Source organism: Pinus tabuliformis, chromosome 7, assembly GCF_031772625.1.
Source record: "Pinus tabuliformis cultivar Carrire ecotype Pingquan chromosome 7, CPIR1, whole genome shotgun sequence".
In the NCBI taxonomy this organism is placed as follows: domain Eukaryota; kingdom Viridiplantae; phylum Streptophyta; class Pinopsida; order Pinales; family Pinaceae; genus Pinus; species Pinus tabuliformis.
The window spans coordinates 1,532,317,618-1,532,329,969 of record NC_142293.1 but is presented as its reverse complement, the minus strand read 5'-3'; the positions used below and the strand labels follow the sequence as shown (position 1 = coordinate 1,532,329,969).

Sequence of the window (12,352 nt, the reverse complement as noted above, 5' to 3'; positions counted from 1 at the left end):
GACAGAGGCCTCCAGCAGAGAATAAGTCACATAATTAAAGAGGGTATTCTAAAAAATAAAACCCTCATACCAAAGTGTAACAGCTGATAATGTGTTCGCATATATAATTCGAATTAGTAACTTTACTGTAAATGATAACAGAAGCTACCCCTCCAACTCAAGACTAAAACCCAGCATATTCCAAAGACAGTAATGCATGCAAGAATATAACAGAAACAGAACCATGACTCTAGCTAGAGTAGAACCAAACATCTGGAGCAGAAATCGAACAAACTGAGCATTATTACGGAGAAGAGATAATATCCATGTACGCATATCAAAACAGTGAAACGAACAGCTGACCATAACTTAAATATGAAAGTCGAATGACTTATACACATACATATCCAGGAGAAGAGACAAATGTACAAAATTATACAACTTCAAAGCCGGAGCGTAATCGCCACCAAAACCTTACAAGGCCCCCTGCTCTTGCAAATGAGCGGGCTAAAACCTAAGTACTAAAACTGAACTTAAACGTTTACTATCTCACGGAGTACATACGGTAGAAACCCCTTTACTGGGCAGTGGATACCATGGCGTGAAGCACCCTCCAGGATAAAAACCCGAAACCCTTCTAGGGCAGAGTCTGGAAAACCAACCTGGTAAGGGAAAGACAAAGTAAGACACCGCTTAAAGAAGCGCATCCTTTTCCTCCACATTCCATATAGTTTAGTTGGACAACAAAAAATAAACATACCCGGAAGGTACTCGCACGCCATGTCTGGAAGGGGAGCTGCCTCACCTTCACAGCCGACAGCACTCCACGTTCTCAACGATACACAACCTGCAAACAACAATTTTCGGGTAGTGATGCTGACATTCTTGCATAGGAAAGAAAGTGAACTTAAGGAATAACAGTGCAAGGAAAACGATCAGAGTAAATCAATTCACCTGGCAGTAAGTAGAGCTGACCAAACCGCATGGGAGAGGAACCACCAGACCACCTCTGCAACATGCAGTAAGTGAGATACCTCCAGTCTGCGGATCGGGCAGCCTTCGACCAGAGCAGAGGAACCCCAACAGAGCGCCAGAACCAAATGAAACAAATGAATCCCAAACCCTTGCAAGCGAGACTGAAAAGTCACCTGGAGCGATACCAGCCGTGCGATGGAATGGCTTGGATTTCCATCGTCGATGCGCCGGAGGATCCCGAGGTAAGCTGACACCTCTGCAATGTCCATTAAACCGACATTGCAGATAAGTTAATAGACAGAGATTAAATGGGGTAAGTTCGAGGCGGAGGCTGTGCTGTCACGCTCCGGTTGAGAATATATTAAATGTAAACTGAGAAGTACTGTCCTAGCACCCCAGTGTTGCTCTTAATAGTTTAAAAACAATAAGTGTTGTCCGGCGAGATTGATGTAAAAAAAAAAATTACATGTCAAATGTGCTATGGATATTCGCATGGTAAAGTGTTATATTAATGTTTATAGTAATACATGAATATCTTTCGGATTTTTGTTTTTTTGGAGGTATGACAAAGGTGAATGTTAATAAAAAATTATTATTATAATTAAATGTTGTCAAAAATAAAAATATTTTTATTAATAAAATAATAAAAGGTGGGGGCGGTGGAGGATTTGTTTCACTATTATATTATATATAATTAAAAAATGAAAGTCAAAAATGGTTTTATATTACCATTATTTTAATTGAAACACAATTTTTTTTTGGGAAAATCAATGATTTCAAATATTAGTTTCACTATTATACCACTTATTTCACAAAAGTTATTTCATAAATGTTAGGTATCCTCACAACAATTTCATATATATATTACTATTATCAACCTAGGTATAAATCCACAACTCAAATATACATATTAATTATTGAAATGAATACAATATAAAGGTAAAGGTTTACTTTGTTGAAATATCTGTACTCCAAGCTTTATTAAGCATGTGGATAAGTGATCGTGGAGTACTCTGCTATTACTACCACACTTAATTCACATTTCGTTATATGTGATTGGTTCCACATGAATCAATGCGTGGCGGACAGCCTGCCTAAGGCGTGGCTCCGATGTCCCATCCTGTCAGGCGTCTTAGCTCTGGACCGTTGATATCCTGCCCTCAATCCGACGGCGTGCACAGTCTCAAAAACTAATACCCTCCTTGACTTCACGCCCTCGGACCTCGGATGGCTCATTATTGCTCTTGCTTGGCCCTGTTTTGTTGTTCTGCTATGGCTATGATTTCCTCCAACGCTTTCTCGGATAGAAGGTATGCCCTGGATCGCCAGAGGTTGAAAGGGACTCCATTTACTTATAGGTAAGGTTCGCATTTGGAGTTCTGGTTGATTTTAAAAGCTCAGTAATAAGAAATATAAAAACCCCACGGTTGTCTTGTTATAAGCTATGCTAAGTCTTATCATTGTTTTGCAGGTATCGGCTCGGAGGAGTCAGGGTAGCCAACAACAGCCAGCTCCCTGCCACACCAAAGAAGAGGTATAAAGGTTTACCATAACCTTACAACCTGTTCACTTCAGAGTTATTATTGGTTTCTTTTCCTCTTATTTGCTCCATACTTAATTTAACAGTAACCCTCCTTGATCTCTACAGATTCCTTTCTGTGGCATGGAATGTCGCGATAATAGGTAAGGGCACTAAAACTCACTGTCTATTTTCTATTCGTGGGAGGTTTCACCTGAATCAGCTATTACTAACACCTTACAGCGCTCTCGTGCAGGTAAACCCTAGTATGGAAATCTAAAGCTTTTGGTCTATAATTTCCAAGGTTGTATGGGCTTATACACTCTTTTCTTTTACAGGTTGGCGTCCTAAACTTATAGGCTATGTAATCCTGTCGATACCAAGTTCTGCTGGCAGATTTTACTCTCTAGGGTTTTTAATTTACATTTTGCAAGCCAGAAATTACTGTCGAGTTATCTCTGCGACAAGTTTGATTGTCAATTACTGAATATGAACCTTGGTTTAACGATTGTAACGGTGTTGAAATGTTACTGTTCTTAAGACTCGAAATTCTCTTTCAATGGCCTCACAAGCTATATAGCGTCGTTGGGGAATTATTCATGTATTGTTAAGTTAAATTCGAACTATTAGTTTTCTCTGTTTGGTCACTATAATGGTTATTGTAATTATGCTAGCTAGCGGTTGGTGTTTGTTCATTTAGTTCGATGTATAATGCACATGTTTTAGTCTTGATGCAAGGGTTTCGTGCATTTCGGTTATATTCTGGGTTATCAACTTGGTTATCAAATTCCAGGTGCTATGATCTTATTTTCACCTACACCGTATTTTTGACTTAATTTTGATGTAAATGGATATGTTGAACTAGATGTGAGGCTTTGACGGAAATGCCTCGAAGTTCTTATTGTATACTGAACATTTTCATTTATCTTCATTGTGAATTTTATGGGAAAAGTGCTATTCCAAGATATTATAGTCAATTAGGTATATGATTACATTGATAGATTTTATTTCTTTCTTTCATCGAAAGGAATAGGGTTTGACATGTAATCAGTTATTCGAAATATATTTCCATAATCTGTTGAGAAGGATTTGTATAGATCTGTATAGATTTGTATATCCAATGCATTAGGGTAAAACTCTACCGAGAGGTGATCCCTCTGTTTTTGTTTCTTTGTTTAATTTGTTTATTTATTCTATAAGCTAGAAATAACTTCTAAAATTCATCATTCTCAATAGTATTCTAAGGTTTGATTTATACATCTATTGGTCATTAAGTCATAATAACTACTTTGTTTTTGTTTCTTTGTTTAATTTGTTTACTTATTCTGTAATCACGAAATAACTTTTAAAATTCATCATTCTCAATAGTATTCTAAGGTTTGATTTATACATCTATTGGTCATTAAGTCATAATAACTACAGATTGACATTCATAATATACTCGCATACTACATATTTAATATCTGATATTTCTAAAATCATGTAAATAGGCTAACTCAAAAACTAAGACTCTCCATATTACTTACTTGTTACCATGCAAGCAATAATGATAAAATAATACTTTCCAGAAAGTCTCCCTTCGTCAGTACTAATGGCCTCAGGACTATTGTCCAGCCTTCAATTTGTACTCTTGGTTGACTGTCCTGAGCAAGTTTCTCCCACAGGTTTATTCACTTAGCTCCAGTAGCCTCTTTTGCTCTATGCCCCTCACTATATTACCTCTCTCATTACCTCTCTCAGGGAGAGGGTAACCAATTCTTGGCAACTGTTCTTTTAAATGAATAAACAATTTTATTTAAAGTATTACCACCTATAATTTAGGTAATTGTCACATGCATTTCTTGGTTCCTTCCAATAACAATTCATATTCCTTATCAAATTAAATAACATTTTAAAATATCGTGAAAACAATCATAATAAACCTCGTGGAAATTTATGAGACTTGGGGTGTTATACTTGAACCTATGTAACTGGCAAAACATATTGTTCACCAAACCATTATTTTAATTTTGATAAATGTTATCATTAATAATAATATTATTTTTAATTTATAAATTAAATATTTTTAGTTGTTTATATATAAATGTTTATTAATTAATATTTACAAATTAAATAATTCTTATTAATAATTAAATAATAAATTATTCACTTATATCGTCCTGAAAAAAAATATTCACTTATATGCTAACACATTTAACTTAATTTAACATCTCTTAATAAAAATATTTTTTAATTTAATTTAAAATCATGGGTCATCTCCCTAAGTAGAATAGCTAAATTGAAAATAACAGTATTGTCGTGGATGTTCCAGGCTACAGAATCCCCTCTAAAAGCGTTATGTTTGTCAACATATGGTGTCTTGCACATCACCCAAATTGTGGGACAAGCCTTTCGGATTCAGGCCGGAAAGATTCGAGGACGGATCGAAAACCAATATAAGTATCGGCAGGAATGACTTCAGATTCCTGACCTTCTCCTCTGCGAGGAAGTGCCCAGCGGTGAACATGGCGGACGCTAAGTTGCAACACGTTGTAGCCCTTCTTGCGCAGGCCTTCGACTAGTCTCTTCTAGAGGGCCAGGTCGATTTTAACATGGAGGAAGGATTTGGAGTTACTAGCCCCATGAAGTTCTGGTTACTTGCATTCCCTACACCTAGACCATGTGATGGGGCTCACAATGCTGGCAATGTGCAGTGAATGTTTCATTCCAACATGTCCAAAAGTTGGACATAGTACTAAAGGTTTTGTGCCAACAATTTGGGTTAGTTGTATTTCATTTGAAATTCATTAGGTGAAGTGCTAGTGTATTGCAACATATGCATGCATGTGTATACATGGACTTTAGTAAGGAAATTTTAGCAAACATCAAATTTTGAAGGATATGTTTCGAGTTAAAAGTTGGATTGTGAGCAAGTCCCTTTTAGATGAAAGGCATTCTTTGTAACATAACACATTGCTACCCATTGCATCAAAGTCTCAAAGTAATGGTCATCAAGGAAATCTTATCACAACCAATGGTGCAGAGCAATGGAAGCCCATATTCTAATCAACAAGGATCCATTGTTGTCCTCCTAGATCCCCTCTCTAAAGCTATCCTAGATGGTTGCTTTGTCTTTGGAACCTCATGCTGATGTCATTGCATCAAGGGGTAGACATTCTCCCTAGGTCAGAATATAAACAGGTCAAAGTATTGACTAGGGGCCACAAAATGTGGCTAGGGAGAATGACCCAAAGAGAATCAAGTCCCAAAGTGCTCCCCAAATGGGTGAGCGAGTGCCTCTAGAATTAGACAAGAAATTTACCATTCAATTAACATGTACGTATGGTAATATCCCAGGGTTTCACCATAGGTCATATGTGTTGACTAGGTTCCAAGTGACAACTTGGATAATTGGTGAATTGTTCCAAGTGGCAACTTGTTGAGCATGATGCTTTCCATAGGTAGTAGATTGACACATCAACATAGATACCTTATTCAACGACAATCATTCCCTCGAAGTCAATAATTAGGGAGAATGGTCCAACAAAGGAAAGTCATTCTTCTTGTGTCAATTATGTCGACTAGAATTAGAAAGAACTATCCTAGAGGCCTAGAATCACTCAGCTCAATGGGTTCCCTTTACCATCACACTCAAACTCTCTAGAGAGGTCAAGTGAGCACATTTAAAATTAGGCCCATAATTACTCATGAAGAGTGAGGTCTTTGGAGATTCACCACGAGTCAAAGATATTAAATAGATTGATGGTTAACCAAGACTAGTCTAGGTCAAGAGTATCGACCAGGATGATGGTGATGATATACCATAGGTCCGAGGTACTGACTAGAATTATGATGACTAGTTGATGCAAATGATGTATCATGGGTCAGAAGTACTGACCGAGATTATGGTGATAATACAACATAGGTCAAAGATACCGACCATAATTATGGTAACAAAGTGATGTTGTTAATTTACCGTGAGTCAGAGTTGTTGACTAGGATTATGGTAATAGAATGATGCTAATGTTGATGATAAATGATGAACCTTTTCTTAGAGAAATTTGTCAATAAGAGAACATCTGGTGTTGGGTGTGTTATATTTTATTTTATGCGGACCCAAGGATGGGGGACAAACCTAAATATGGTGGGCAAACCTACCCATGTTTTTACACATGGTTTTTGGGCATGGTGGTTCTTTTCCATGGTATCTGTAGATCCGGTCAAGGGAACTACAAGTATGTTTTAATCCAAGGTTAGTGGATTGGGGTTTATGAATACTTTGACATGTATATATATATATATATATATATATATATATATATATATATATATATATATATATATATATATATATATGTATTGTAACGTTAAAAGGAATATAATGAAAAATCAATATGGTATTCCTGGTTTTGGGATCCAGGGGAATTTTTTTTGTGTATATGTAATGTTCCAAACTAGAAAATATAGTGAATATAAAAACATACACTAAATTGTAGCCAAGAATTTTCACACATGCAGGCACAAATTTGAACAAACAACCATATAACTAAGCCATTTTATTGATTTTAAAGTTGTAACTAAATACAATGGAGTGAATATATAGAACTTGGGCTTGCTACTGCAAGCATGCAATACCTAGGTGGGAAACTAAGTGAAATATCCAACTGAAATGGCTCAATCTATCCAAATGCATTGCCCATAAATTGTTGTTGTTGTTGCTGCTGCTGGAGGCAAACTGTGAAATGAACACTCGAAACCGCTCCAAAATTTCTGAAAAATTAGAGGGAGGCTCCTCACACCCCAACCAATAAAACCCATAAATATTTTGAGCTAATTCCAGTTGACCCAGATGCCCAAAATAATGTGAAAATCCTTGTTAAACCAACAATTCACCCTGCTATAAGAATGAGGATATTGGGCTTGAATCTTTCCTGAATTTTTTTGTAAAATTAGCTAGATTCTCCTCTCACCAAACCCACAAAAATAGAGAAAAATCTCAAGCTAAATCCACCAGTCACTAAAACCCCAAAATTAGCGTGCAACCCTTCACAGCTAACTAGGGAGCTACAAAAATCAAACTGCTACAAGAATGCACAATTTGCCCAAAGGGAAACTCATCCAAATCCCAACAAAAGTCCTTCCTCAAACATTCATCCATAATAAGCTCTAATACCCAAAAAAACACTACTACTCAACCCCTGCAAAATAGCTAGAAATTCAACCCGCAATAGTTTATACTCCAATGAGCATTTCAAACAACCTCTATGCCCAAGGAGTGGAAAACTGAGTGAATACATGCAATAAAGCTCTGTGGAAATCCTGAATCGGACTCCCAAAATTACCTCACTACGAAGACACTCGAATTTCTCTGAAATGAGGGTGGAATTCTGCTTGGAAATTCCTTGTGTTAAACAACACCGGTTGACTTGGCTAAGAAACTCAATAAAGCTCTCCAATTTTGAAATGAAATGCCAAATAGAATGATCAAAATGAGGATCTAGCCTTCCTTTTATTATTTCTTTCCCTTCCTCATACGATGGGTCGATTTCTCTTGCACTATGGTTTGATTCTTCTCATGGCTCAATTTCCATTTTGGTAACCTCCACAACTTATCTTTACTTTTATTTTTCTTTTATCCTAAGTTTGGCCTTATTTTCTCTCCAAAAATTATATTGAGCCATCATAACCAATTATCCTCAGTTTATTTTCCAAAAATATTTATTATTCACCAAAATTGTAAAATTGAGAATTTCCCTTAACAAAATTATTAATTATCGGGGACATGACAACCCTCCCCGCCAAAAATTGCTTGTCCTCAAGAAATTCTAGAACAAGTGCCCTCTTTGACTATTGATCACCATTGTAACCACGAATAATAGCAGAGTCCCAAATGTGCCACTGAGTCATCCCCAATCTCAAAACTGTCTCGACATGAAGGAATCCCTCGATACTGGGATCCCAGGCAATCTTGATCAATGTGAATCAAACCTTACTCCCCCTGCATATAGATACAGGTATCAAAACCTCTGCATACTATCAATAAGTAGACCATCTTCATAATGTAGGACTCTGTCCAACTCCCCATGAATCTGCCCTATCGAGTAGTCCACCTCATGCACTCTAAGAGTAAACTCTTGATGACACAACAAAATCCCCGTGGGGATGAATTCTTTCCTGCATGAACTTTCCCTAGTATCCTCCTGCCAACCAACCTGCCATGCTGAGCAAGTCTCCCATGCTATCAGCGAGTTTCTAAAGCCTCAGGGAATATTTGAGTGATCTCCTCCTATAATAGCTAGCTTTTCCCTAAAGGTCATTGAGTGGTTAAGTAATAAGATGTCCGGGTCTCATGCCCATCACAGAAAGAAACGGTCCTGCTGACCCTCTAACACTCTGGTCATGACTAACTACCTACTATGCTCCTACCATAACCTCCTCTCCTGTAACTCTTGACCATAATATATGTGATGATTGAGGCTAAGCTCAACCTACTAATATGACTCAACAACGCTCACGCCTATCACTCCATGCCTGGTCCTAATCCTGAACAACCACATACCTCACCATATGATGAAGGCCTTGGTAATCCCCCATGTCTTAACCTGATAACGAAATAGATCACCTACTATTTGTATTTTACTCACTAAGTAATGGAATGTCCCACCAATCAACTGGATCTTTGGATCTGATAACCATACTGGAAGTCCACAACTCCCAATCCTCACTGCCTGCTACTGTTAAGTGATGTTAGCCAATGGGACCCCTTTGTTCCTTGTCTCTAAACCTTGTATGTATCCAATGTATGGGCATCCAAATTAAGAATTTGTCCAACGTCTCACAAACTATTCTACTCCTACCAAACCACGCAACAAAATTTGTTATCCCATCTACTGATGATGTACCCAGTTACTGCCTGGAACCTAGGCATCCTCTTTCTAATGACGACTATTATCCCCTATACCTCATGCTCACATAAAACCTTGGGTTGTCCCACCGAAAGTGCACCCTGTAGCTCACTCACAGTCACCTCCCAAAGTGTGAACTTAGGGGTGGAGCATATGCTACCTCTGTTGAAAACCATGCACTCGCAAAGCTTGTACTTGTCATCTCCTTCCATGATAAAATGCCACCATTGAGAAGTCTCTCTCAGGATACTTTGTGTCCCAACTAATTGTCTCGAGTGAGCCTCTTGCATCCTGCTGCTCGTGACGAAGGAATCAAGGGAAAACACCCAACTTCGTTGCACATGCAAACAATGTGGCAATGAGACATGCATGGAAGTTCCCCTGAATATCATCCAATGATGCTCATCAGTGTCCCCATTGATTCTGTCTTTATCTCTTAGACCAATTGGTTTCTTCAGTAGCTTCCTCTCACTAGATATGTTAAGCGATGATGGTATCCCCTCATAATTGAATTCTCCATTGACTTTTCCAATTAAATATTTTCCTAGACACATTAATAAAATGCAAATATTTTCCTAGACACATGGAAGCATCTGATAAGACTATGTGTAAAGCATTCCATGTAGAAACAATGGTCATGTCATCCCAGGAAGGATTTCTTGAGCAAAACTTAGGTCTCAACATTTAAAAAGGGTCAAGGTCCGAGAACTAATGGAGTCTGAAAGACAAAATATTTCAAGAGATTTGTTAGAAAAATTTTTGCCCCACTGTGGGGCTTCGCGTAAGGTAAAACACTTGAGAAGTGAATGGGTCAGGGTGATATTGACATAAAATTTTCCAAGAAAATATCCATAATTTGTCAAGAAAATGTTTGTCCCGTCGTGGGATGATTAAGAAGTGAATGTGGAAGGGTCAACTTGAGAAACGAGAGCCAGGAAGGGACAAAGATTGTTAATTGACGAACAAGATTCTGTCACACCTTGGGGTTTTTCCAAAACAATTCCAATAAAAGAGAGCACTATCCGAGATATTCATGTCTCAAGAGATGGGAACAAGAACTGTTAATCGACGACACACTTAAAAACTTAGGAATTTTTTGTTTTGTTGAAGATTTTATAAGTGATTTGTCTATGAAATATGTACAAGGTGGAAATCCATCACAATTTTACAAAGAGAAAATTATATATATAAGTAGGATATGCAAACTTAAAAGGGTCCCCATTTTTTATGGATTAAGTACAAAATGGAGGGTTGTTGTTTTACTACAATACAACCCTAAAATAAGGTATTAATCTCTTAATCTATCTATGTATTGTTCTTACCCAATGAGGACCACCACCACTATACCAACAAAATATGTATTTAATAAATATACCATTACTACATCTATGATGTTATGTATACTAGTATAAATATAAACATAATATGTGAATATATATATTGGTATATATACTGGCATAATATGTTGTTATATATAATATATGATATCTATATAATATTATTTTGGTGTATATATACTTGTACATATATTGGTATATATATGTTGACATATATATGAACATAATATTAATATGTCTATGGGTATATATACATACACATATACCTAATTTTGGCTATTCACTTAAGATTGCATGAGGACTTGCAAAGTCTTAAGTATGGGGGAAACATTGGGCTTCATTTTAAGGCCTTTAATACTATAAAAAGTGTGAGTTTTTCCTTTTCTACTCCCTCTTGTAGTCGATTATCATTCAAATTTTATCACAATTAGTTTCATTATGGTCATCAAATGTTGATGAGGTGTGATGTTGTTAAATTCAATGTTCTTTCCTGATTTTTAATGAGTTATTTGAGCTAGAGATTTCCTTTTCTAATATTAGTATGAGATCTTGTAACCCTAGTAATGATCTAGTAACCAAAATCATTAGTTGTCATATCTATGCACCCTAGGGTGAAGTATGTCACATTATTTTCATTGTTATGTGGCTTGAGATAGATCAAATTTGGTTTGATTGCTCCTATTTTAGACAACGAAGGCAGCAACCCATAATTAATGCTATAATCAAACGTAGGGTAGTAATGCATACAACACAACAACAGCTGAATAATTAATCAATTTTGAGGTTTTAGAAAGTGGTATGGATATTTTCATGCTTGCCATGTCATGAAAATATCCTATGCCAAATACAAGAAATTTCCCATGTTAACGAGAGCTATATTTGTCAATGGCATTATGCCCTACTCTATTTTTGGGATGCAAATAGTTAACAAGTATGTGCGTCCTTAGGATTTATTCATCGTTCAATACACCCTCCCTAAGTTATATAACATCTATAATAAGTAAAGGTCAAAGGTCAATGTTTGTAATATTAAAGAATTGGTCAAGAAAGTAGTTAATTTGTGTATTACAAAATTGTTCAAATGGTCCAATATGAAGGCCATGTGTTGGTGTATATTGCAGTTTGATGATAAGGCATATGTGGATCCATGATAAGTCTATGCAAATTGTCTTTACGATTGTAATTTCAAATTTGTGTATTCCTCTTTTAATATAATTGATGTTATTCTGACTTTTATTTCATAGAAAGTTACTTATAGTATAGTTTTTCTTTGTAGTGCAAGTCAACAGGTAGGACCCCCCTACCTAATTTGCATTGCAAATTCATTGATTTCTTGGTTATATTAGGTAATTAGATAAATTTGTATTTATATTTACGTTATGTAGATTAATATTTTAATTCACTATAATTTTAGTTCTTGAGCTTTCACATGTTCTTCAATGAAAAGGTGTGGTTCTGTATAGAGGTTAGGCACTGAAGCTTGAAGAATGAAAGTGTTTTTTAAGGAATTGAAAAACTATTTGATGCCTATACAAAACAAAGTACTGTGATCAAAGCTCATAAAATTCTTTTGTAAACATAATCCCAATAATCATGCAAACGTGTAGCATTTTACGTTCTTCCTGATTAAATTTTATCTTTTAAGTGTAAAGTGTGGA

The 12,352-nt window shown here is 36.4% G+C and overlaps 1 protein-coding gene and 1 long non-coding RNA gene across 5 annotated transcripts; one reads left to right on the top strand and one right to left on the bottom strand.

Moving 5' to 3' along the window:
* Positions 1–325: 325 nt before the first annotated feature.
* Positions 326–1,297, bottom strand: LOC149253688 (uncharacterized). Of its 2 annotated transcripts, XR_016266230.1 has the most exons (3): positions 979–1,297; positions 740–826; positions 326–641 (listed from the first exon to the last, which is right to left on the bottom strand). It is a non-coding gene; the product is annotated as an uncharacterized LOC149253688 (long non-coding RNA). The 2 variants fall into 2 exon arrangements; XR_016266229.1 differs by having other exon boundaries at positions 326–826.
* Positions 1,298–2,182: 885 nt separating this feature from the next.
* On the top strand, positions 2,183–3,243 carry LOC149253687 (uncharacterized). Of its 3 annotated transcripts, none has more exons than XM_089456894.1 (4): positions 2,183–2,312; positions 2,426–2,488; positions 2,603–2,637; positions 2,812–3,243. In XM_089456894.1, the coding sequence occupies exons 1-4, from the start codon at positions 2,227–2,229 to the stop codon at positions 2,958–2,960; spliced, it is 333 nt and encodes a 110-aa protein (XP_089313020.1). In that variant the 5' UTR covers positions 2,183–2,226; the 3' UTR covers positions 2,961–3,243. The 3 variants fall into 3 exon arrangements, with proteins under 3 accessions (XP_089313020.1, XP_089313022.1, XP_089313021.1); XM_089456896.1 differs by having other exon boundaries at positions 2,730–2,952; XM_089456895.1 differs by having other exon boundaries at positions 2,717–2,952.
* Positions 3,244–12,352: the final 9,109 nt, after the last annotated feature.

Coding starts and splice junctions, on each gene's coding strand:
- LOC149253687 (XM_089456894.1), top strand. CDS start 2,227: ATGGCTATGATTTCCTCCAACGCTTTCTCGGATAGAAGGTATGCCCTG. Junction 2,313..2,425: donor GGGACTCCATTTACTTATAG/GTAAGGTTCGCA, acceptor ATTGTTTTGCAG/GTATCGGCTCGGAGGAGTCA. Junction 2,638..2,811: donor ATGGAATGTCGCGATAATAG/GTAAGGGCACTA, acceptor TTTCTTTTACAG/GTTGGCGTCCTAAACTTATA.